The 26,269-nt window shown below is 48.4% G+C and overlaps 1 protein-coding gene across 6 annotated transcripts in view; it reads right to left on the bottom strand.

Annotated features, from left to right (window-relative positions):
• Window positions 1-26,269, bottom strand: part of tnnt1 (troponin T type 1 (skeletal, slow)) — a 55,521-nt gene that overhangs the window by 19,939 nt on the left and 9,313 nt on the right. For 2 of the 6 annotated variants that reach the window (XM_072492312.1, XM_072492313.1), the window contains exons 2-9: window positions 23,153-23,203; window positions 21,053-21,066; window positions 16,336-16,353; window positions 14,287-14,310; window positions 8,072-8,095; window positions 5,799-5,820; window positions 4,877-4,937; window positions 2,991-3,107 (exon numbers count right to left, since the gene is read on the bottom strand). In XM_072492312.1, the coding sequence (XP_072348413.1) occupies window positions 2,991-3,107; window positions 4,877-4,937; window positions 5,799-5,820; window positions 8,072-8,095; window positions 14,287-14,310; window positions 16,336-16,353; window positions 21,053-21,066; window positions 23,153-23,184 (312 nt within the window). In that variant the 5' untranslated portion in view covers window positions 23,185-23,203. The remainder of the gene's footprint in view (window positions 1-2,990; window positions 3,108-4,876; window positions 4,938-5,798; window positions 5,821-8,071; window positions 8,096-14,286; window positions 14,311-16,335; window positions 16,354-21,052; window positions 21,067-23,152; window positions 23,204-26,269) is intronic. The other 4 variants (XM_072492316.1, XM_072492317.1, XM_072492314.1 and 1 more) reach the window with 3 other exon arrangements.

Below are 26,269 nucleotides of genomic sequence, written 5' to 3' on the forward strand. Positions count from 1 at the left end.
TTGGGTTGTGGCAGCGAGACCCACGCAGACATGGGGAGAATGTGCAAACTCCACACAGACATTGACTTGGATCGAACCCGGGTCCTCGGTGCCGTGATGCAGCAGTGCTAACCACTGCGCCAACTGGGAGTTCACTTGTGCTGCTATAACCAGGAACAAAGTGAAACTGCGGTTGTTGGGTTAGGAGATGCACGTTTGTAATGTGTGTCTCAGCAAATAAAAGGTTATAAAGACATGTCAAGATTGGATCCAGTTCTATCCTTCACCAGCTGCCTTTCTAGAGGAGCCGGCCTGGTGGAATCCTTGACTTGATTGGCTAACCCCAGTTAGCTGCCAACCTTGGGTTGCCAACTCTGCTTGAAGATATTCCCGGAGGTTTAATCAAGTCCACCTCCAAATGCCTACCCCAGTCAAACCAGTCTTTTCCTTCCATTTCCAATATTTTGTAACAAACTAATAGGTCTGAGGAATACAAACAAAAAAAAATCAACCCAATTGATTTCAGAATCTTCATGGCAGGCGGCAGAAAGTTAATCTTCAATTGGAGACTCCCAGATCGTTCTTGAGGATTGGCAACCTTGTGATAACCAGTCTGGCTGTAGGGCCGTGCTTTAATGTGGCCTCTGAGTCAATAATTATGTTTTCTTGCGAGACTATTCATGCAAGATGAAAATGGCATCAGGAGGAAAGTAAGTCGTGAAACATGCATTCTTCCACCGGGACTATGTGTGTCGAAGAACAAAATAACTCACGTCTTGCTCTCATGCCCACAAGCCTGTCCTTGGCCTGCTGCATTGCTCCAGTGAAGCATGCCACAAGCTGGAGGAACAGCACCTCATCGTCCAGTTGGGCACGTTGTTGAGTTTGTCAACTTCTAGATTGTGACCTTTCTCCTCCATCTTAAACCCCTTTTAAAAAATACTCCATACATGTCTTGCCTCAATGCAGAACCCCCCCCCCCCCCCCTCTTCCACATCAGGCCGCCTGCCTTTTGTTCTTAAAGTTGCCACTTTTTGTTGCAATCTCTCACAGCTCTAACACATTCTCCCTCCCTTCAGTTCTGATGAAGAGTCGAAGGACTCAAAATGTTAACACTGCTTTCCCTCCTTACTGACAGACCCGCTGAGTTTTTCCAGCATCCTCTGTTCTTGGAACCATAAGACCATAAGACATAGGAGCAGAATTAGGCCACTCGGCCCATCGAGTCTGCTCTGCCATTCAATCATGGCTGATATTTTTCTCATCCCCATTCTCCTGCCTTCTCCCCATAACCCCTGATCCCCTTATTGATCAAGAACCTATCTATCTCTGTCTTAAAGACACTCAGTGATTTGGCCTCCACAGTCTTCTGTGGCAAAGAATTCCACAGATTCACCATCCTCTGGCTGAAGAAATTCCTCCTCATCTCTGTTTTAAAGGATCGTCCCTTCAATCTGAGATTGTGTCCTCTGGTTCTAGTTATAAAACAAAATATAAATTCATGCCAGGCCACCCCGGAATATGTAACAACTGTCATTGGTTTTATTCTCAAGAATGAGAAAGACGGAGAATATAAAAGTAGGGATGTTTCGCCACAGTTGTACAGGGCATTGGTTAGACTGCACCTAGTGTAGTGTGTACACATTTGGTCTTCTTATTTAAGCAAGGGCACAATTGCATTCGAAACAGCCCAGAGAAGGTTCAGTCGACTAATTCCTGGGAACAGGGGGTTTATCTTTTGAGAAAAGGCTGTACTGTCATGTGAGAGTACCTTTAAGAAATGGGGGTATATAAAATAGCTGTAGTGGATGTACCTTTAAGAAATGGGTGTTTATCAGTGATGTCAGAGTGTGGGTGGAGCTGGGCTGTCTGTCTACTTTTACTTTCACTTTGGGCTGTCTGCTACAGGGTGTGTTTAGTTTTGTTTTAGATTTGGAGAAGCTGCAATCACAGCGAGATGTGTATGAATCTCTGCAAGCTTATGAATGTCCATTTGGTGATTTCAAAGTGGTAACTGTTCTCAGTAGTGAAGTTAAACCTGATGTACTTCTGTAAAAAGGGTTCTTCCTGTCTTATGGATGTTGCAAGGAAAGATTAAGAGTTACTTAGAGAGTACTGTATTCTTTGGGGGATTAATTGGTGTTGATAGTTGTTAAGATGTTTACTGGGGGTTTATAAAGTGTTAACTGGTTTCATAAATAAACATTGTTTTAATTTAAAAGTACTGTAAATTTCTGTTCCATCACACCTGCAGAGTAGGCCCGTGTGTTTCCCCATAACCACAATCTATTCAAAGTTGTGGGTCAGGTGAACTCCATGATACACTTTGGGGCTCTCTAAACCCTGGCCCATAACAGTACGGGTTGGGCCTGTATCCATTGGAGTTTAGAAAAATGAGAGATAATGTTATTGAAATGTATAAGACCCTGAGGAGGCTCAACTTAGTGGTGTCTCCCTTGTGGGAGCGACTAGAAATAGGGGCCAGAGTTTACAAATAAGGGGCCTCCCGTTTAAGGCGGAGATGAGGAGAACTTTTCTTCCCTCAGAGGATTCTTCCACGGAGAGTGATGGAGGCTGTGTCGTTGAATCTTTTTTGAGGTGGAGGGAGATAGATTCTTGACTAATAAGAGCATCAAAGAGTATCGGGGGTACGCAGGATTGTGGTGTTGAAGCCTCAATCAGATCAGCCATGATCTTATTGAATGGTGGAGCAGGCTCGAGGGGCCGAAAGGCCTACTTCTGCTCCTAATTTATATGACAGCAGAGAGTGAATTGGGAGGTCAGCAATCATTCAGAATCACCGATTGTGTTTTTGAGCGGAAATGAAAGGCTCTTAGTTACTGGGGCCAATGGTCCAGGACCTAGCAAGGGTATTAATGGTGTCTTGACTATCTAATAAAATAATACATTTATATGTAAATCAATATCTGAGATTTGCCCCTGTTTCTTTGCTTCCCATACTCGGTGAGCTGGAAGTGCTGAACAATGTAGAAGTTCTGAAGAACACTTACAATTCTCTCCTTCAGGGCAATCAGTTCCTCCTCTTCCCTTTTCCTTTGCTCAAAGTGGACCTCAATCAGAGTCTGGAGTTCCAGGAGATCTTTCTCCATGCGCTTCCTGTAAATATCCTATAAAACGAGGAGGAGGAAGGAGAAAAATACAATAAATCAAGGCCTGATGAACCATAATCAAGCCTTGTCTGAAAGGAACAGCAATGGTGTGTGTAAATAACTCACTAAGAGGGACCTCAACTCAGTAATTCCCCTCCCCCTTGTTTTTAGATTTCTTTTCCCACTTTGTGTTGCCCTTGAGGTCCTCAGCAATGCCATCTCTTTCCACCGCTCCCTTTCAACTCTCTGTTTCCTTCAGTCGAGAGGTTTAGAAGGAAAATGGTTCCAGAGTTGCGAAATGTATGTTATGAGGAGAGATTGGAGAAGTTATAGAATTTACAGTGCAGAAGGAGGCCACTCGGCCCATTTGATAGATTTGTTGGGGATTTGATAGAGATGTACAAAATCATGACGGTTTGGACAGACTAGGTAGGGAGAAACTGTTGCTGCGCGTAAAATGATCGAGAACGAGGGAGCACAGATTTAAGATAATTTGTGATGTGAGAGAGAAACTGTCACACAGCGAGTGGTTTGGGTCGGAATGTGCTGCCTGGAAGTGTGGTGGAGGCAGGTTCAATCGCGGCGTTCAAGCTGGCATTGGATGATTACCTGAATGGAAATATGTGCAGGGGTACGGGGAAAAGGCAGGGAAATGGTACTAAGTCACGATGCTCGATTGGAGAGACCAGGCAGACACGATGGGCCGAATGGCCTCCTTCTGCACCGTGACAAGTCTGTGATTCTGAGACACTCTGCAGCCTCAAGTGCAGAAACAGGCCTTTGGCCCAACTGGATTTCGCTGATGTTTCTGCTCCACACCCACTTCGAGTGGGGACTCTGCAAATGCATTGTTTCATAGCCCAGGATTCTCCGTTGCGAGTCCGCCTCGCTACCGCTGCGAGCGAGGGCGGAGGATTTGGCGCGCAGAGAATCCCGCTGCCATGAGCGGGCAGAGAATCCCGCCCATAGAGAGTTTCATAGAGTAATTGAATCACAGGACACCATATCCCCATCCAGCCTGTGCCAGCTCTCCTTAGAGCAACCCAGTCAGCCCCATTCCTCCGCTCTACCCCTGTATCCCTGCAAGTTTATATCCCTCAAGTCCCCATCCGATCTTCCTTTCAACTCATTAATCTTCTCCACCACCTCCGTGGGCAGGGAAGTGCCACCCGATTTTCTTTGCATTACTAGCCTTAGATTTGTCATGTGCCTCTTTCTGAAGTTTTTTTTAAATTTGAGTTTTTCCTTCATTTCATAACTCTTGCAAGTGATCGTTATCATGTCCCTATTTGTTCCACATTCTCGGCCTTTACTAAGGGGTGCCACAAAAAAAACTAAACCGTCATCAAAATGAGATTATTTAATTCCTTGCAAAACTCACACAATTTTCCTTCTGGTAAATTCAATCCCATCGGCCTTGGCATCTCTTTTGTTGAAAAGTGGGCTGTTGGTTTATTCTCAAACTGCTGCCAGTGTCTCCCTGCAACCCGCCAATGCAAGGTGCTGGGAACCATTAAGGCTCTACTCTCTAATTTCGCCGCTTTATGAAAGCAAGCACCAGAGATTGTTCACTGCCTCCTTCTGTCACGGCTCTGAGGAACCGGGTGGAACCACGCAGTCAAGCATCTTCCTGACTGCCCGGGCTGTGAGTGGGTCTTGCTTTAACACTCAGTGTTACATCCACCCTCTTACATTTTGGGCGAATACATCTTGGACCAATTGGACCATCAAACCCAATTATAGGCATAGACCAATGAGAACACCAAAACCAAATAGTGAGAACTTACATCGAAGTCAACCCTTTCTCCATCGGGGATTTTGGGACCAGAAATCTGGGGGACAACGAGCCTGAGGGAGACAGAACGGAACATTAGTTTCAGGACCGTCACCTCTTGAGAAACCATTATCAATGAGTTAGAGCTTGGCGACGAGGGGCTTTTCACAGTAACTTCATTTGAAGCCTACTTGTGACAATAAGCAATTTTCATTTCATTTCATTGTGAGGTTCTATTGCTAAAATATGTGCCATCCTGGTCAATTTTAATCGATCTCCCCTGTCAGATATTGACGGGATCTGGTGTACTGCTGGTTTTGAAACCAATGGAGACCAGAATTAGGCAGTGTGTAAAACCAGAATTCCACCCAATACTGTGGGTGTTCAGCTTGGTAGCTTGGGTTGAAATGATCTCCTGCCTATCTGTCCATCTCTGTCCATGTTTTTTTTTTGCCTATATGTCACCCACATTTTGTATATCTCCGTAAACTGAAAGTCAGAAGGCGCTCTCTCCTGCGGCAGTGTGGATGGTGGACATGGGTAGAATTGGGCCTTGTTGCAAAGGCCTCCACGGTTCGATTGTCTGTTGGCACCCATCTGTCAGGGGCCACACACCACCCAGGTGACGTCCTGAAAAGAAACCCGGCAGGAATCAAGTGTCTTCAGGATAGGAAGGTAGGAAACAGGTGGCGAGATGAAAGGTAGGTCAGGTCAGATTCCATGTGTGTTTAGAACCACAAAACAATGAACTGAAAGCCTCTTGCTTTCATTGAGTAGAAAATCTCACTCAATACACATTTGGTAAATTGAAGAATTCATTCATCTTGTCACAAACTGTATTTTGAATATGCGCCACATGTTGCTTTAAGAGGCAATTTTTGTTGAATTCAAATCCAAAGTCTCTCTGAATGTAGGAGTCAATTTAAAGTTCTTACTTTGGTCTTGGCCGTTCCTCTTCTGTGGGCAAAGGTGGGGGGGAAAAAACAGAAAAAATGTTAATTTTGAAGAGAATGAGCTACCAAATCTCATTTAAAAACTGCCGTCATTCTGAGCTCTTTAAAAGAGGTGAAGAGGATTCCACGGACAAACATCACACCGAGATTGGCGCGGGTGCCATTTGAATCTCCAAAATGGAATTGTAAGACAGAGGGTATGTGTTCATAAACCCCATTGGCCAACAGCCCAGCCCTGCATGATAGCTGAGGGGCCACCATGTGTCCCACGGAGATGGTCTACATGAGTAACATAACATTGCACTGTGGGACCCCGTCTGACAGGTCTTTTCTGAATCAGCTCACACAAAGCACACTGCACCCGTTGTTTGCCAAATCTGAATCACACCATTCATAGAACATAGAAAAATACAGCACAGAACAGGCCCTTCGGCCCACGATGTTGTGCCGAACCTTTGTCCTAGATTAATCATAGATTATCATTGAATTTACAGGGCAGAAGGAGGCCATTCGGCCCACCGAGCCTGCACCGGCCCCTGGAAAGAGTCATGTGCTTTCGCAGACACTCAGGTGACTTGTAGTGCAAGCACCTATCACCTTCTGGCTAGAGCATCTCAAAGCTTAAACACTGTGTAGAAACTGGGATGCAGTAATCTGCCCATAGTCTGGCAGGAGAGATAGGGAAACAAGGGTATTACAAACAGGTTTAGGTGTTTTTTGAGAAAGAAAAATTAACATGAATGAAAAGGAGCCAGCTCGAGGGCCTGAATGATCAGTTGAACCTTCTTGAGAAGCATGTGGGGATGAACACGAGGAATTGACAGAGAAGAAAGACGTCGCAGTGTCAGGCTCTGAGATACCTGCCACAAGCCACGTAACAAACACAAAACATTCACAGGGATGTCAATGGAACTATTCAATGGGTGTGTCTGCCAATGCATTGGTGGTCATCCTGTGGGTTTGATAAAGTCATTTGACCACAAGATGGTTGTCATGGTTGCAAAAGTCAAAGCTGTAGAATAACAATAGTTAACAGGGAGGTAGTAAAGTCGCTGGACCAGTAATCCAGTGGCCCAGACGAATACCGTATGTCAATGTCTTATTAGTAACGTTAAGGTTCAATGGCACCGCTTTGTTAAATGGCAACTACATTGTAAATTGCATTGTTAAACAGGTGGTTACACTAAAAGACTATCAATGGGGGCATTATCCCTTTGTTTTTAAAATTTGGGTTCATAGGTTCAACCCAAAGGAGTATAAATGGGGACAGCTGGGACACTGAGGGACGGAGGAACTGGGTGAGTCTGTGATTTATTTTTGTTGTCTTGGAAATAAAACCGTTTAAGGTGCAGGTTAGCTTCGGACTCATTCTTCCTCGACATATCATTCGAATTAACACCCTGGAGACATTGGTTTAAAACTCACCATGGCAACTGCAGAAATTTAGATTCAATGAATGAATAAACTGGGGGTGGCATGGTGGCGAAGACCATAAGACATAGGAGCAGAATTAGGCCACTCGGCCCATCGAGTCTGCTCCGCCATTCAATCATGGCTGATATTTGTCTCATCCCCATTCTCCTGCCTTCTCCCCATAACCCCTGATCCCCTTATTAATCAAGAACCTATCTATCTCTGTCTTAAAGACACTCAGTGATTTGGCCTCCACAGTCTTCTGTGGCAAAGAGTTCCACAGATTCACCACCCCCTGGCTGATAATTCCTCCTCATCTCTGTTTAAAGGATCGTCCCTTTAGTCTGAGATTGTGTCCGCTGGTTCTAGTTTTTCCTACAAGTGGAAACATCCTCTCCATGAACACTCTATCCAGGCCTCGCAGTAACCCGTAGGTTTCAATAAGATTCCCCCCTCATCCTTCTAAACTCCAACGAGTACAGAGCCAGAATCCTCAACCGTTCCTCATGCGACAAGCTCTTCATTCCAGGGATCATTCTTGGACCCTTTCCAAGGCCAGCACAACCTTCCTTAGATATGGGGCCCAAAACTGCTCACAATACTCCAAATGGGGTCTGACCAGAGCCTTATATAGCCTCAGAAGTACATCCCTGCTCTTGTATTCTAGCCCTCTCGACATGACTGCTAACATTGCATTTGCCTTCCTAACTGCCGACTGAATCTGCACGTCAACCTTAAGAGAATCGTGAACGAGGAGTGCAAGTCCCTTTGTGCTTCTGATTTCCTAAGCATTTGCCCAAAGGCACTCCTAAATCAAATAAGAAAGTATCGCCGTCCATTACCTTCCAGCTCATGCTGCTCAGCTTCTGCGAAGAGGCGGTATTGAGAGGCAGAAATTAGTGTGTGAAAAATATAAGAACTTGAGACCGTTAGAACAACCTTTATAAAAGACATATTTCTAACTAAGGAAGTATGGAACATATGACCATTAATAGCTGTGGGATTCCCCTACATACATATTGGGGAGGTGGTGGAATAGTGTCACCGGACTTGTAAACGAGAAACCCTTAGAGTACTGCTCTGGGGACCGAGGTTCAATTCCTGCCACTGCAGATGGTGAAATTTGAACTCAATAAAAATCTGGAATTAGTAAAAAGTCTAATGATGACCTTGAAACCATCTGGTTCACTAAATTCCTTTAGGGAAGGAAATCTGCCACCCTTACCTGGTCTGGCCTACAGCATTATGGTTGACTCTTAACTGCCCCCTAAGGGGCAATTAGGGAGGGCAATAAATGCTGGCGCAGCCAGCGATGCCCAGCTCCCATGAATGAAAAAAAATGTATTTATACATACGTGTGTATACACAAACATCATGAGAGCCTCATGGTGGCACAGTGGTTAGCACTGCTGCCTCACAGCGCCAGGGACCCGGGTTCAATTCTGATTTCCGCTGACTGTGTGTCGTTTGCCAGTCCTCCCGTGTCTGCGTGGGTTTCCTCCATGTGCTCCAGTTTCCTCCCACAGTGCAAAGGTGCGCAGATTAGGTGAATTGGCCAAGCTAAATTGCCCCTCGGTGTCCCAAGATTAGATGGGGTTACAAGGATAGGATGGAGGAAGTGGGCCTAGGTAGGGGGCTCTTTTAGAGGGCCAGTGCAGACTCGATGGGCCGAATGGCTGCACTGTAGGGATTCTATGATTTTTGCAGGAGTGGCTGAACAGCAACCAGGAATAAAAGGATATGAACACACTCGTTTGAAAATCAGTTGTGAGTACAATGGGCTTTGCTGTGTGTGCTGAGGGTTTAAATCAGGATGCATAAGTAGTGAAGGATGTCATAATAGACACCAGTATATCATGGTGCAGACACACACTGATGGACACACAGTGGGACCAATCAACATACACAACACCGCAGCCAATCACCAGTGAGAGCACACGCACTATAAAGACAGGGGGCATCAGAGTTCCTGCTCATTCGAGTAGCAGCTAGCTCGGAGCACAGAGCTCACAGCCTGCAACACAAACATTCACCATGTGCTGAGTGCATCAACTGGTTAGGACAAGGCAAAGGTCTTTAGTTAAAGCTAGTATCGTATTTACCCACAGTTCAAGTATGTTTAAATAGTTAACCTTTTAATAAAATAGTGTCGCACTACTTCAAGTGTTGGTGACCTGTATGTGATCCAGAACACCCAACACATCATGATACCAGGGGTGGTTGCATACTAGCACTTCTTACACCTACCTGCAAGTGATCTGCCTCTTCCGCCAGCATTCCATCATACTGCAACATGGATAACATCAGCCTGCCGCCGCCGCTCCGCATCGCGGCAACCTCGGGGCCAACTGGAAGATTTTCAAACAGCGCTTCCAGCTCTTCCTCAAAGCCACGGACAGGGAGGGCGCCTTGGACACCAGAAAGATTGCTCTTCTCCTCTCCACGGCCGGGGACCATGCCATCCACATTTTCAACTCTCTCAACTTTGCAGATGACGAAGACAAGACGAAGTTCAAGACGGTTCTCCTCAAATTTGACACTCACTGCAGTGTAGAGGTGAATGAAAGTTTTGAGCGCTACGTGTTCCAGCAGCGTTTGCAGGGTAAGGACGAAACTTTCCAATCCTTTCTAACGCACCTCCGCATCCTTGCGCAATCTTGCAGCTACAGCCCACCTCCGACTCGTTTTCAGTGTTCAATCGGACCCCCTACGTCAGCAGCTCCTCAAAGTAAAGCAACTCACCCTAGCGACCGCCATCAAGACCTGTGTCCTACTTGAAAATGCCACCAGTCGGTACTCCCATATACAAGCGGCTGAAACGGCGCGGGAAGGTCCCCACGAGGCGGAACGGGTCCAAGTGATTGAACACCTCCAGGGCCTCAGCCTGGATGAGGGCGGCCATTTTGCGCACTTTTCGCGGACTCCCGCGCTTGTACACACCAAACGAGGGGACGGCGACATGGAGGAACGTAATGCGCAGACGCGCACCACGCATGACCGCACCGCGCATGCGCGGTTGCACAGTGAACGTGCTGACATCACGACGTGTGGCAACTGTGGCTCCGCCCATTTAAAGCGGCAATGCCCCGCAAAATCTCGACAATGCCTACGATGTGGAAGACTTGGCCACTGTGCTGCCTGCTGTCGAGCAGCTCGGCCTTCCAATTCATATCGCTTCAGCCAGCCTCGCAGGAATGTTCGGGCAATTCAACTCACGGTCACCGAGTCCGATTCCGACCTCCCGCACAGCAGTGACACCGAGGACCCGAAGGCGCTTTTTCGAGTCGGTGTCGTAACGAAAAACAGGCTGTCCCTGAAGCAAAGACACCAGCTGCTGTCGGTATACAGCATCGATCCAGACGATGAGTGGTGTGCCACCCTGACGGTCAACTGGTCCCAAATACGATTCCGCCTGGACACTGGTGCCTCCGCCAATCTCATGGCGTGGTCTGCTTTCCAAAGCCTTCGTGTCAAACCAACCATTCTTCCATCGGCCTGCCAGCTATTGGACCACAATGGCAACATCATTCCTGCTACCGGCTCGTGCCAACTCGAAGTGACGCACAAATCACGAAAAGCCATCCTTCCTTTCGAGATCGTGGGCTCCTCGAAGGACTCCCTGCTTGGCGCACAGGCGTGCAAGCTGCGAAACCTCGTTCAAAGAGTTCACTCTCTCTCTCCTGATGACGCGTCTGCCTTCCAGGATGCTGACTTCAGGGCGCAACTCAACGCCATCATCGACCAGCACCGCAACGTCTTCGAAGGCATGGGCACGCTCCCATATACTTACAAGATCCTACTCAAACAGAACGCCACGCCTGTGGTGCATGCACCTTGCAGAATCCCAGCACCCCTCAAGGACCGCCTCAAGCAGCAGCTGAAGGACCTCCAAGACCAAGGAGTGATCTCCCGAGTTACGGAACCAACCGACTGGGTCAGTTCCATGGTGTGCGTAAAAAAGCCTTCCGGCAAGCTCAGAATCTGCATTCATCCAAAGGATCTGAATCGCAACATAATGAGGGAGCATTACCCAATCCCCAAACGCAAAGAGATCACATGCGAGATGGCTCGCGCCAAGCTCTTCACCAAATTTGACGCCTCGAAAGGATTTTGGCAAATTCAACTTGACAGATCCAGCAGGAAACTGTGTACCTTTAACACCCCTTTTGGCAGATATTGTTACAACAGGATGCCGTTTGGGATCATATCTGCTTCAGAAGTGTTCCACAGGATCATGGAACAAATGATGGAAGGCATTGAAGGTGTTCGCGTCTATGTCGACGACATAATCATTTGGTCCACCACCCCGCAGGAGCATGTCAGTCGCCTCCAGCGTGTGTTCAAATGCATACGGGAGCAGGGCCTACGCCTCAACAGAGCCAAATGCTCCTTCAGCCAGACGGAACACAAGTTCCTAGGGGACCACATCTCCCAGTTGGGTGTGCGGCCGGATGCGGACAAGGTAGCTGCCATCACAGCATGAAAAAGCCAGAGGACAAGAAGGCGGTCTTCTGATTTCTGGGCATGGTCAACTTCCCAGGGAAGTTCATCCCTCACCTCGCCTCTCATACCACAGCTCTCAGGAACCTGGTCAGGAAGACGACAGACTTCCAATGGCTTCCTGCCCACGAGCGCGAATGGAGAGAACTTAAAACCAAACTTACCACGGCCCCGGTATTGGCCTTTTTTGATCCAGCGGAAGAGACAAAAATTTTGGCCGATGCCAGCCAATCTGGCATTGGGGCAGTGCTCCTGCAATGCGATGAGGCCTCATCATGGGCCCCCGTTGCATATGTGTCACGCGCCATGACCCCCACGGAACAGCGCTACGCGCAGATAGAAAAGGAGTGCCTGGGCCTTTTGACCGGTGTCATCAAGTTTCATGATTATGTGTACGGCCTTCCCCAATTCACCGTCAAGACCGACCATCGCCCGCTGGTCAATATAATACAGAAAGACTTGAACGACATGACGCCTCGCCTCCAGCGCATTCTGCTCAAACTCCGGCGATACGACTTCCAGCTGGTATACACCCCGGGCAAAGACCTGATCATAGCCGACGCTCTCTCCAGGGCTGTCAACACCCCGTGTGACCCAGCAGGATTCGTCTGCCAGGTTGACGCCTATGTGGCCTTCGTGGCCTCCAATCTACCGGCCACGGATGAGTGCCTCATCCAAATTTGCCGCGAGACTGCGGCTGACCCCCTGCTACAGCGTGTCATGCGCCATCTAACAGACGGGTGGCTCAAGGGCCAATGCCCGCAGTTCTACAACACCAGAGACGATCTGGCGGTAGTCGATGGTGTCCTCCTGAAGCTGGACCGCATTGCCATCCCGCACAGCATGCGCCAGCTTGTCTTGGAACAGCTACACGAGGGCCATCTTGGCGTGGAGAAGTGCCGCCGACGGGCCCGAGAGGCAGTGTACTGGCCCGGCATCAATGACGACATCGCCAACACAGTGCTCAACTGCCCCACCTGTCAGCGGTTCCAGCCGGCCCAACCACGTGAGACCCTACAGCCCCATGAGTTGGTCACGTCCCCTTGGTCCAAGGTCGGCATCGACCTGTTCCACGCGCTGGGCAGGGACTATGTTCTGATTGTAGACAATTTTTAAAATCTACCCGGAGGTGGTACGTTTGCACGACATCACATCGTCTGCAGTCATCCGTGCCTGTAAGGACACTTTTGCTTGTCACGGCATCCCACTCACTGTGATGTCGGACAATGGCCCCAGCTTCGCAAGCCAGGAATGGTCCAACTTTGCCAGGAGGTACAACTTTGTGCATGTGACATCCAGTCCCCTGTACTCCCAATCCAACGGCAAAGCGGAGAAGAGCGTCCACATAGTCAAACGGCTCCTCTGCAACGCTGCCAATGCGGGATCCGACTTCTACCTCGCCCTGCTGGCCTAACGCTCGGCCCCACTGTCCACTGGCCTGTCGCCAGCCCAGCTGCTCATGGGTCGCACCCTGAGGACCACGGTGCCGTCCATTCACGTCCCAGACCTCGACCACGTTCCGGTCCTTCAACGAATGCAACTGTCTCGTGCACAGCACAAGGCGGCTCATGACTCCCGTGCAGCTGATCTCCCTGCTCTGGCTCCAGATGACAACGTCCGCATCCATCTTCCGGATGGTGGGAGGTCTGCAACCGCTGTGGTTCTTCGGCAGGTGGCTCCCCGCTCGTTCCTGGTTCGTCTACTGGATGGTTCCATTCTGCGCCGTCTCGTTCCGCGCTCGCTACGTGATCCTCTGCCAGTGCCACGCCCTGACATAGTCCCTGACCTGGACTATGTGGAGATTCTGGTTACTCTGCATCCTCCTCACTCTGACGCAGTCCAGCCCGCTCCCCAGCTGGTGGCTCCTGACCCACCCTTGAGGCGGTCAACCAGAATTCGTCGCCCTCCTCAGAGACTTAATTTGTGAACTTTGTGCACTAATGGACTCTCTGGTCTGTTCTTCCGTTTAATCGTTCAAGTGGTTTGTATATAGTGTTCATCTCGTTATTTGTGTGACACTTTTTTCTGCACCAGGCACCTTCCCATGTAAATGGCTTAGTTTTATGTACATAGTCCTGTAAATATTTCACACACACGTAGTCAGGAACACTCATCGCACACTATTTATTGTCACGCTGGCACACTTTTTTTATATAAAAGGGGGGATGTCATAATATACACCAGTATATCATGGTGCAGACACACACTGATGGACACACAGTGGGACCAATCAACATACACAACACCGCAGCCAATCACCAGTGAGAGCACATGCACTATAAAGACAGGGGGCATCAGAGTTCCCGCTGATTCGAGTAGCAGCTAGCTAGGAGCACAGAGCTCACAGCCTGCGACACAGACATTCACCATGTGCTGAGTGCATCAACTGGTTAGGACAAGGCAAAGGTCTTTAGTTAAAGCTAGTATCGCATTTACCCCACAGTTCAAGTATGATTAAATAGTTAACCTTTTAATAAAATAGTGTTGCACTACTTCAAGTGTTGGTGACCTGTATGTGATCCAGAACACCCAAAACATCAAAGGATGAGATGCTTACCTTCCTGGTCGTATTGTTGCTCCTCTTTTTTTGGCAATGTGTGCAGAGAAAGAGAGACAGTTAGAAGGAGAATACACTCTGCTTTAGATTTATCTTCAATGTAAAAATCTATGTGGGGGCTATATCAGCAGCAACAATGTGAAGGGTGCAGATATGTATTTGTAATGCCTTTGTTTCCCTGATTTCCCTGAAGGGCAAGGGCAGCAGGTACATGGGGTACACCACCACCTGGAGGTTCCCCTTCAAGCAACTCACCGCCCTGACTTGGAACTATATCGGCCGTTCCTTCACTGTCGCTGGGTCAAAATCCTGGAATTCCCTCCCTAACAGCACAGTGGGTGTGCCTACACCTCAGGGGCAGCAGCGGTTCAAGAAGGCGGCTCACCCCCACCTTCTCAAGGGCAACTTGGGATGGGCAATAAATGCAGGTCTACACAGAGGTGCCCACATCCCGGGAGAAAAAGGAATAAAGAACCAAATGGCCACTATTTAGTGTGATTTCTATGTGACCTTTGCATGTCCATCTTTGAATAGCTCTTCTTTGAAAAGCCTGGATAGTGGAACCAAGCTTTCCGAGGAGACATCAAGATGTGCCGTTGTGTGTGTCTGTGGTCAATAGTTAGTTGTGTTATACTACGATTTTGTAATATATATATTACTCTTTTTGTCTAGCCGAGTTGTTGAAATGTAGACATAGGGCGGAATTCTCCCCCCCCCACGCCCGGTGGGAGAATCTCCGGAGTGCCGCGCGAGTCCCGCCAAGTCGCGATTCTCGATCCCCCCCCCAAACCGGCAATGCGCGAATCACGGCTGGCCGCTGGGTGAATCGCCGCTCGCTGTTTGTAACGGGCGAGCGGCGATTCTCCGGCCCAGATGGGCCGAGCGGCCTGCCCAACACGACGGCTTCCCGCCGGCGTCGTCCACACCTGGTCGCTGCCGGCGGGAACAGCGCGGGAACGCTCGGGGGCGGCCTGCGGCGGGGGGGGGGGTTCCTGCACCGGGGGCGGCCTCAAAAGGGGTCTGGCCCACGATCGGTGCCCACCAATCGGCGGGCCAGCCTCTCGGAAGGAGGACCTCCTTTCCTCCGCCGTCCCGCAAGATCCACCCGACATCTTCTCGCGGAGCGGCCTCGGGGAGGACGGCAACCGCGCATGTGTGGGTTGGCTCTGGCCAACCTGCGAATGCGTGGGTGACTTCATTTACGCGGCGCCGGCTGCGTCATTTACGTGGCGCCGCTTTTACGCGGCGCCAAGGCCCGGCGTGCGTAAATGACACCGCTCCTAGCCCCCTGGGGGCGGGAGAATAGGGGGCTGGGAGTGGCCTCCAACGCCGGAGTGAAACACTCCGGTTTTCACTCTGGCGTCGGGACTTAGTCTCCCGTTGGGAGAATTGCGCCCGTAGTCTTCCAGGTGATGACAAAATAATTTAATGAGTAATATGAAATAAACTAGTGAGTTCTTTTTACTTCAATATTGAACTAGTGAACAAAGAAATAACTATAGATTAAACTATTAAATAAGATAATGCTATATACTAAGATCTGTTAACTTCTTCTCTCTAGCTGTCTTCCTTCTGTACTGTCGACACTCCTAACACACTCTCCTTGAGGAAAGAGCGGGTAAACCTTTTTATAGGTCTTGGTAGTGTGGCCATTGCTTGTACTCGCTTAACATTACTTGATCATATATTACTATATACAGAAATCATTACAAGTTGCAGTATATCTAAGGGGACATTGATGACAAATAACATGTGTTCTCAGATGCCTGTGCATAAGGGATTATTCGTCAATGCTTTAAATGTATCATGATCAAATAAGTAATTAATCCAACACTAAGACTTGATGCAAAATTACACCAGACAAAATGTTAGGACATAGAATCAAGCGTTAACACACCGCAGCTCCACCTGACTAATTAAAGCTCGTGCAATGTAAAAAGTTTGAGTGCAGTTGATGGTTTGGGAGGGTAGTATAAAGGTCTTCCATCACTTGTGCTGGATGTTGGCATAGAATCATGCTGAGAATAAAGCATCCACTGAGCTACATACCTTCTCCAGGTTCTTCGTCTGTGAAAGTAAAGAGGAAGCTCGTTATAAACACACAGCAGCGCAAGGCAGCCTTGCCCTGCCAAGGACGCCTGCAGTAGAACCAACGTTTGCAACCCTCGCCTTGGCTTGACATGTCAATCACGAGACTTTAGAAGCAAAGGATAATGAGTACGATCATGAGTTCTTGTATCATTGATGGGCACTTGAGGGAAATAAGCTTGCAGGGCTGTAGGGATAAAGTGAGGCGATGGCAATGACTGGAATGCTCCGACAGAGAGACATCTTGGATTTGATAGGCCCCATGGCTTCCTTTGCTGCTGTAATGACTACCTTTCTTTGGGCAACTTTGTAAAGACATAGGGCTGGATTTTCCGTCAGCAGGATCCTCCGCTTCGCCGGCAGTGCACTCACTTTCCTGACAGCGTGGGGGTGCCCACAATGGGAAACCCCATTGGCCGGCTGACGGGACGGAGAATCCCGTTGCCGGTGGGGGAGCATCGCATCCGGGACGGAAAATCCCACCCACGAGCTTTAGCAGTTGTTCTAGTGCAAAAATAATTCTTGTAATTTATAAGTTAACCCCGTATTTTTCAGTTCCCCGAGGCTACACATACTGCCTTTCTGGGGTAGGGTAGGGGTTGCTTGGAAATACATGTGAATATCGTTCTTGACTTCTTTACCTTATTCATGAATGTCCCACCTTCCCAACCTTGCCCCTCGCCTGAGGTGTGGTGATCCTCAGGTTAAATCACCACCAGTCAGCTCTCTCCCTCAAAGGGGAAAGCACCCTGTGGTCATCTGGGACTACAGCAACTTTACCTTTACCTTACCAGGGGATGGACAAAGTGATCTGACTCAGAGCCTGTCCCTGTCCTGCTGGATTGTCTTGTTGACTGTTAACTTGACTTGTTAGTTACTGGTTTCTCTTGCTGACCCATAGTTTGGTTTACTGACAACTACTGGTTATTAACTTGCACATTGCAAACAGATGAACAATGGTGGACAGGTCGACACTTTCTGGGATGAGTTTTCGATACTTGTGCTGGATATTGACTTGAATTGCTAGCAACCGGTTAGTCTCAATTTACTTTGAGACATTGACAGGGGACGACAGTGGAGTAGCAGTAATGTCATTGGACTAGTAATCCAGCGACCCAGACATAACCCTCTGAGGGTGTGGATTTAAATCTCACTACGGCAGCGGGTGAGATTTTAATTCAATGATCTTTTAAGGGTCTGGAATTGAAATAGGTGACCATGTAATTATAAATTGTTGTAAACACCCTGGTCCTTTAGGGAAGAACGTCTGCCATCCTCACTTTGTCTGTGATTCCAGACCCACGCTCCAAAGGAAGTAGGCCCCCTTCCCCCTTCCTTACGGCCTTTTCACCTGAGATGCTGTAGTAACGTGCTGGCTCCCCCCCGATCCTCCTTCTCAAGCAATACATATTACTGCAGTGGGGTTGTGGTAGTCACCACTGATGTATATATTGTATATATAGGATGTTGATATAGGTGCTTTACGGTAAGGCCCCTGTACTACAGGTACGGGGGTAGATCCCTGCCTGCTGACTCCGCCCAGTAGGCGGAGTATAAATATGTGTGCTCCCAGTACAGCAGCCATTTCGTCAGCTGCTGTAGGAGGCCACACATCTCAGAGTAATAAAGCCTCGATTACATTCTACCCTCGTCTTTGAGTAATTGATCGTGCATCTATTTATTACACTGAGTTTTTCAGAAGATGGACCTCCGCATCAAGCCGGATCGCCTGCAGCTGCATCCGCAAGCAGACAGCGCGAAAAAGGACATTGAACATTGGCGAGCCTGTTTTGAAGCGTACATCGGGTCTGTGCCAGACAAAATTCCAGAAGCACAGAAGCTCCAGATACTTCACACGCGGCTGAGCTCCAACGTCTTTCCATTTGTCCAGGATGCGCCGACTTACGCAGAGGCCATGGCGCTACTGAAGGAAAACTACGCTCAGCGGACTAACACACTCTACGCCAGGCACCCCCTCTCCACGCGGCGTCAACTTCCCGGTGAGTCGGTGGAAGATTTCTTTTTTTTAAAAAACGAATAATTTTATTGAGGTATTTTTGGCATTGTAAACAGTAACAGTATACATTAGTGTGCAAATATCAACTACAAAAACATAGTGCAAATAACAGTTCCTCTCTCGCAAATAGACCAGCCTATCCTTCCCCCCACTCTACACTATTCTCACCCGCCCCCCCCCCCCCCCCCCACCACGCTGATGATTAGTTCCCCGCAAAGAAGTCGATGAATGGTTGCCACCTCCGGGTGAACCCGATAGTGATCCTCGTAAGGCGAACTTGATTTTTTTTTCCAAGCCGAGAAAACTTGCCATGTCCGACAGCCATACTTCGGTCTTTGGGGTCTTTGAGTCCCTCCAGGCCAACAGTATCATTGCCGGGCTACCAGGGAAGCAAAGGCCACAATGTCGGCCTCTATCCCCTCCTGGACTCCCGGGTCCTCTGACACCCCAAAAATCACCACCTCTGGACTCATCGCCACCCTTGTTTTCAGTACCCGGGACATGACATCCGCAAATCCCTGCCAGTACCCCCTGAGTTTTGGGCATGCCCAGAACATGTGGACATGATTCACTGGTCCTCCCGCACATCTAGCATACTTGTCCTCCAGCCCAAAGAATTTACTCATCCAGGCCACCATCATGTGGGCCCGGTGAACTACCTTGAACTGAATCAGGCCGAGCCTGGCACATGTTGCGGTTGCATTTACCCTCCTCAGAGCGTTTGCCCATACTCCTCCCTCCAACTTCCCACCAAGCTTCCCCTCCCACTTGAGTTTCAGTCCCTCGGTCCCTGTGTCCTCCGCTCCCATAAGCTCCTTATAAATATCCGAGACTCTCCCCTCTCCTACCTCTCCCCTGGAACTACCCTGTCCTGGATCCCCTGTGGCAGAAGGCGTGGAAAGGACGGGACCTGACTACGTACGAAAAAGCGCACCTGCAAGTATCGAAAGTCATTTCCCCTTGCCACCCCTTTGAACGCTTCGGTGTGGACTTCAAAGGGCCCCTCCCCTCCACCGACCGCAACACGTACTTTCTCAGTGTGGTCGATGAATATTCCTGATTCCCCTTTGCCGTCCCATGCCCCGACCTGACGTCTGCCACCGTCATCAAAGCCCTCAACACCATCTTTGCTCTCTTCGGCTTCCCCACCTACGTCCACAGCGACTTGGGAGCCTCATTCATGAGCGATGAGCTGTGCCAGTTCCTGCTCAGCAGGGGTATTGTCTCGAGCAGGACGACCAGCTACAACCCCAGGGGAAACGGACAGGTGGCGAGGGAGAATGGGACGGTCTGGAGGGCTGTCCAGCTGACCTTACGGTCCTTACTGGCTCCCGCTGGCAGGAGGTCCTCCCCGACGTACTTCACTCCATTCGGCCGCTCCTGTGCACTGCGACTAATGAAACCCCCCATGAACGTCTCTTTGCCTTCCCCAGGAAGTCCACCTCCGGGGTTTCGCTCCCGACATGGCTGGCAGCTCCAGGACCCGTTCTCCTCCCTAGACTCGTTCGACTCCACAAGGCGGACCCGTTGGTTGAGAGGGTACAGCTACTCCACGCCAACCCGCAGTACGCCTACGTAGCGTACCCCGACAGCCGCTAAGGCACAGTCTCCCTCAGGGATCTGGCACCAGCTGGTTCCACACACACCCCCCTCCGACCCGGCGCCACTCTCCCCCCCCCCGGCACACCCCACCGCAGCCCCCGCTCTGGGACAATCCGTCCTCCCCTTGCTCACACCCGGGGATGAAGAGGATGTCGACACGCTCCCGGAGTCACCGAAGACCAAGCCGCCGCCGGACTTGCCACCAGCACTGCGGGGCTCTCAATGACAGATCAAGGTGCCGGAACGCCTGAATTTGTAATATTATCTGTACTTTTAAAACACAACTTTCTGTATATAGTTCTCCACCACCCCAGCCGGACTCATTGTTTTAACAGGGGGTGAATGTGGTAGTCACCACTGATGTATATATTGTATATATAGGATGTTGATATAGATGCTTTACGGTAAGGCCCCTGTACTACAGGTACGGGGGTAGATCCCTGCCTGCTGGCTCCGCCCAGTAGGCGGAGTATAAATATGTGTGCTCCCAGTACAGCAGCCATTTCGTCAGCTGCTGTAGGAGGCCACACATCTCAGTGTAATAAAGCCTTGATTACATCCTACTCTCGTCTTTGTGTAATTGATCGTGCATCAGGGGTGGAGCAGTCCCTTAGCTTAAGGGTCTCAATGGGCCTAGGGGCATGAGGGCTGGTTGACACCTTACCCTCTCTCCAAATTATGGCGACAACTGGGAAGTGGGAGGGAAGGCAGTGGGCTGACCACGCATCCTATTTTATTCCTCCCTCCTCCGCCCCATCCCACCCCTGCGGCCTACAAATAAGGTGGCTGGGGATGGGGCCTAAACTCCCCAGTTGGCTAGAGATCCTCATCCTGGTAAAAGCTGATTCTCTGTAATCAAAATTAGATTGAATTCGCTGTCCAGCAACCATTTTGTCAGATGAGTATCAAACATTGAAGGAATACTTGTGATAATTAGATAACTGCCCTGATATTGAAATTAACACAGTTCACCAATATGCCTTGCAGTCAAAAACCAATATCGCACAAACTACACACTTGATCACTTCTAAGATGAAAAGAGTATAAAATGACATTTACCTTCCGGCTGCTCCCTGTTGGCGTAGGGTGGGTGGGGGGGGGGGAAGCAAAATTGGTCAATGACGATTATTATGCAAGCTTTGGCAGTTCAATAAGGAAAACTTAACATCATTTAAACAGAAATATTTCTCAATGTACAACAGCCCTCAAACTGTAGTTGAAATACAAGCAACTCTGCACTTCGGAACGAGTCCAAAACTAGAGGACACAAATACGGACGGTCACTAATACATCCAATAAGGAATTGAGGGGGAAATTCTTTATCCAGACAGGGGAACTTGCTCATGTCTGGAGTGGTTGAGGAAAATAGCGTTGGTGCGTCTGAGGGAAACCTACATAATCACGAGGAGGGAAAGCAATAGGTTATGTTTATAGGGTTAAACAAAGAGGAGTGACCCAGACGTGTGAGAAACATGGAATGGGCCAGATGTTGAGTAACCTGTTTCTCTGCTAAAATTCCTATGCAATACTTTCCTTTATTACCTCTGAATCCTAACAGCCCCCTAGAAGGTTGGCTTAAAGGAGTATAAAACATAACTACATGGGCACAATCCTGTGCTGACTGTAGGAATAGAACCATAGAATTCCTACCGTGCACAAGGAGACCATTCTGCCCATCCAGTCTGCACCGACCCTCCGAAAGAGCACCCCACCTAGGCCCAATCCCCCGCCCCCATCCCCGTAACCCCACCTGGGGACAATTTAGCACAGTCGATCCACCTAACCTGCACATCTTTGGACTGTGGGAGGAAACCGGAGCACCCGGAGGAAACCCACGTAGACACGGGGAGAACGTGCAGACTCCACATGGTCACCCGATGTCGGAATCAAACCCGGGTCTCTGGCGCTGTAAGGCAGCAGTGCAAACCACTGTGCCATCCCGATAAGTTCTTGGAGGCCGGTGCAGACACAGTGGGCCAAATGGTCTCCTTCTGCACTGATTCTAGGCGACGCTATAACTAAAACATTGGGAAGTGGGGACAATAATGACAACATGGACGAAATGAATGTTCACAAATTGGAGTGGGGGGTGTGTGAAATACATCAATAACGTGCAGCAAGGCTCTGTCTGCATTGTGATATTCATGGTAAAATGGCTGACTTTCTATGGCGTATATGGGGTTTTTGGCTTACATATAATAATCTGGGTTGTTTCTTATTTCTTTCACACATAAAACTTAAAAAGAAATGAGGCTCTGGCAATAGTAGCCCCAGTAGGGTTGCCAACCTAAGATGGTCAGGAGTCTCCAAGATTTGAAGATTAATGGGCTGGCCAGGGAGCAACTCCCAGGGAAATATCATCATTATAAAAAATATTTGTCCATTTTTCTTAAACATGTCCATTCATTAGTTCAAAAAATGTTAGAAATTGGGGGATATTCCGTTAACCGTCAAGCACCATCCAATGGGCAATAGTTTGCTTTCCGAGGCACAATGTCAGTAGAGTGGACATGTTGGGAGACCAACAGGCAGAATTCGGAATTCTCCAGGAATACATTCAGGCAGCACGGTTAGCACTGTTGTTTCACAGCGCCAGGGTCCCAGGTTTGATTCCCGGCTTGGGCCACTGTCTGTGCGGAGTCTGCACGTTCTCCCCGTGTCTGCGTGGGTTTCCTCCGGGTGCTCCGGTTTCCTCCCACAAGTCCCGAGAGGCGTGCTATTGGGTAATTTGGACATTCTGAATTCACCCTCTGTGTACTCGAACATTTGATTTGATTTATTATTGTCACATGTATTAACAGGCGCTGGAATATGGCGACTCGGGGCTTTTCACAGTAACTTCAGTGCAGTGTTAATGTAAGCCTACTTGCGACAATAAAAATTATTATTATAAGCAGAGTTGGCAACCTTAAGCCCTGCCAGGTTTGTTGCACTCAATATTCCTCAGAGACTTGAAGTGTGACACTGCCTGTTCCATGGAGTCAACCTCAGTCTGTGCTGATCTAATTGTGAATCATTTCGCAATTCAGCTGACGGCATCCACACTTACAGATTAAACGTTAGGTGGGGGTGGGGGAGGGGGAGTGGGGGTGGGGTGGGGGGGGGGGGGGGGGCACGGGGGGATGGCAACAGTCAAAAAGAAATTTCCAAAAAACGTACTCATAATCACCAACATCTTCGGTGTCGGACATTCTGGAGCCTGTGATCTACCTGGAGACAAAGGGTAAGTATTAATGCAGTGCTCACAAATTCATCGCCTTTTCAATTCTTCAGAGTTCATCTATTCCTCCACCAATTTACAAGTTGGCAGAAATGTCCTAAGTGGGATTAAACAAAGCTGCAGGTTCAGAAGGTCGCCAGATATCAGTGACGAGTGGTCAATGAGCATTCGCCAATGCCACCAAGAATCTAAACGCAGCAGATCACTGGTTGGGGTATCAACCGAACATGCGAAACAGGGGCAGAAGTGGGCCATTCATCCCCTCCAGCCGGTTCTGCCATTTGATAAGATCATGGCTGATCTGTTTGCGATTCAAGTTCTACATCCCCATCTACCCCCGATGACCTTTGATTCCCTTGCCGAATCTGCCACTGAGGAGGCAGCGATGCATGGTGTATCACTGAGTTGGCGACTAATTTGTGGTGGGTCTCCAGCCACAGATCAGGATACAATTCACAATATGTCAATCTCCACGTCTCGATGAATGGACATCGGTCAGGTTAGTCCCTGATTGACTAACAATGTACAGCAAATAGCTCAGTGGGCTAGACAGCTGGATTGTAATGCAGAACAACACCAGCACCGCGGGTTCAATTCCCGCACCAGCCTCTCCGAACCTGCCGGAATGTGGCGACTAGGGGCTTTTCACAGTAACTTCATACTTGTGACAATGAAAGATTATTATTAAATTGTCAAATGGATCACTAAGTATCAATAGAGCAGTGCCGTTGCCATCCACTAGGGGCAGAAATGGAAGAGGCTAATCCATTGATTGTGGGGGCTGGTGAGGTGGAAGGTGAGAACAAGGGAAACCCACATTTGCACAGGAAGGGAAGGGTTCGAAGCAGAAGGGAGGACAACGGGATGGACCTGGTCGAGGGTAATCTGCAAATTGCACCAATTCTCAAGGTGCCTCTTTCTGAGTCGCAAACTACAATATGTTATGAACCAAATATGACAGCATTGCATGTCATTGGCGTGGTTGCTGTAACTTTGGATGCTTTTGAAAGGTTACATTACTGAACAATGAGCTGAGATTTAATATAAAAGTCAGATTGCATTTCAGTTATTTGGTTTATTTTCAACCCTCCCAAGTCTTGGCCGACTCTCCATGATCCCAACAATTCGGGAACAGCACCATTAAAGGAGTCCTGAGAGTCTTTTCTCAACACCCTATTGACAGCTGGGCATGTTTCAGCTCCTATCAGGTTCCTCATCCATAGGGATCACAATGCTACTTTGGCTGGGAATGGCTGACATAATCCTCTTGCTGTACTCTGCATATGGTCGGCAGGGCTTCAGAAATACAATATGGAATACAAAAGCTCCTGTCTCGTAACCCTCGCTGCTGGATCAGGGCTATTCTGAGAAATCGGTGTGGTTTCGAACAACTTAATCCCGGAAGAATGTGTCTGAAATGCTTTCCGACTTAACAGGGAGCACTGGCTAAGTTTAAAGGTCAGTTGACAACCTTGTCATTTTTTTCCGCAGCTGTGAATAAGATGACTCTGATGTACATCCCCCAGCCTTGTCTCCTTAAGTTACGTTGTCCATTGTGAGGAACTTAACAAGCAATTGAAATGGTTGCCAGCCCTTGCGGGAATTCTCTGGAGTTCCCAGGGATTAAAGTCTAATTTCCAGAACACTGCTGTGACCAACCCAAGGAGAAAAACCTCTGGGGATGTCAAAGAAAATGGTGTTTTTAAAAAAAATAACATTATTTCAATGTTTTGGTTATTAGTTACAAAAATAACAAAAATGGAAATAGGTTGTTCTCCTTCCTGCTTCCTTCCCTTCACACCAATGTTTCCAGTATGTCATCCCTCTTCCACTTGAGGATTCCTCTCCAGTGTGGATTGAGTCCTCAATCTTGTCCATCCCATAGCTCGTCCTTCAGTTCTCCTCCCTTCCAGCCCAATGTTAATTACATTGTTAAGGTTTGTTAATGTTAATTACATTGGTACAGTTAAGAGAAACAGGTGACGGGTATGGATTGTCTTTGATCACATGGGCAGCACGGTAGCACAGTGGTTAGCATTGTCGCTTCACAGCGCCAGGGACCTGGGTTCGATTCCCAGCTTGGGTCACTGTCTGTGTGGAGTCTGCAAGTTATTCCTGTGTCTGCGTGGATTTCCTCCGGGTGTCCCGGTTTCTTCCCACAAGTCCCGAAAGACGTGCTTGTTAGGTGAATTGGACATTCTGAATTCTCCCGCTGTGTACCCGAACAGGCGCCGGAGTGTGGCGACTAGGGGATTTTCCCAGTAACTTCATTGCAGTGTCAATGTAAGCCTACTTGTGACACTAATTAGGATTATTATTATTATATAAATTTGGGACAGGAGCTGTTAATTGATTAATTGGTTTATTTTTTTATTTCAATCAAAAGACCATACAAATTGGGGATAGCTGGGACACTGGATTGAGTGGAAAGAGTTGTGGATCTGAATAAGCCAATAAACGCTCTCAAGAAAGAAAAGCATAATCTCTTGTTTTCTCCTTCACCAATTGGCTTGGATCCTATTTGTGACAATATGTATATTGTAAGAATAATGAAAGGTTAACAAATTACTGTAACTGCATCCTATCACTAGATGGCGATCAAGCGCATACACGTGGATCACGTGATACTCTTGATTCAGGGAGAAGGTTATTAGGCGAGATAGAGAATAGTCGTCTTATCAGGAACTCTGTAATTAGAATCATAGTTTTAGTGAATCTGTAATCTTTTATATCTTAGCAAGCAAGTCGCATCTATTTAGTTGTAGTGTAAATAAATTAGAATTGTTCAAAACTTAGCTTGATGTTCTTTGTGAGGCACTAAACTTCGAAGCCATCCTCATTCAGAAAGCAAATAACATCACACTATTCACACCCAGAATCAAGGTAGGGTTCCCCCCTCCTCTCTTTCCGAACTGCCAGCCTCCACATTCGACGGATTATCCTGTGTCATTCTGCCACTCCAACACGATGCCTACCCTCCCACCCGTTTCAGTAATCTGAAGGGAATGTTCCCGAGGGCACCAGCAACTGTTCGCCTCCCCATAGCCCCTTCCTAT

This window comes from Scyliorhinus torazame, chromosome 29 (assembly GCF_047496885.1).
Source record: "Scyliorhinus torazame isolate Kashiwa2021f chromosome 29, sScyTor2.1, whole genome shotgun sequence".
Taxonomy (NCBI): Eukaryota; Metazoa; Chordata; class Chondrichthyes; order Carcharhiniformes; family Scyliorhinidae; genus Scyliorhinus; species Scyliorhinus torazame.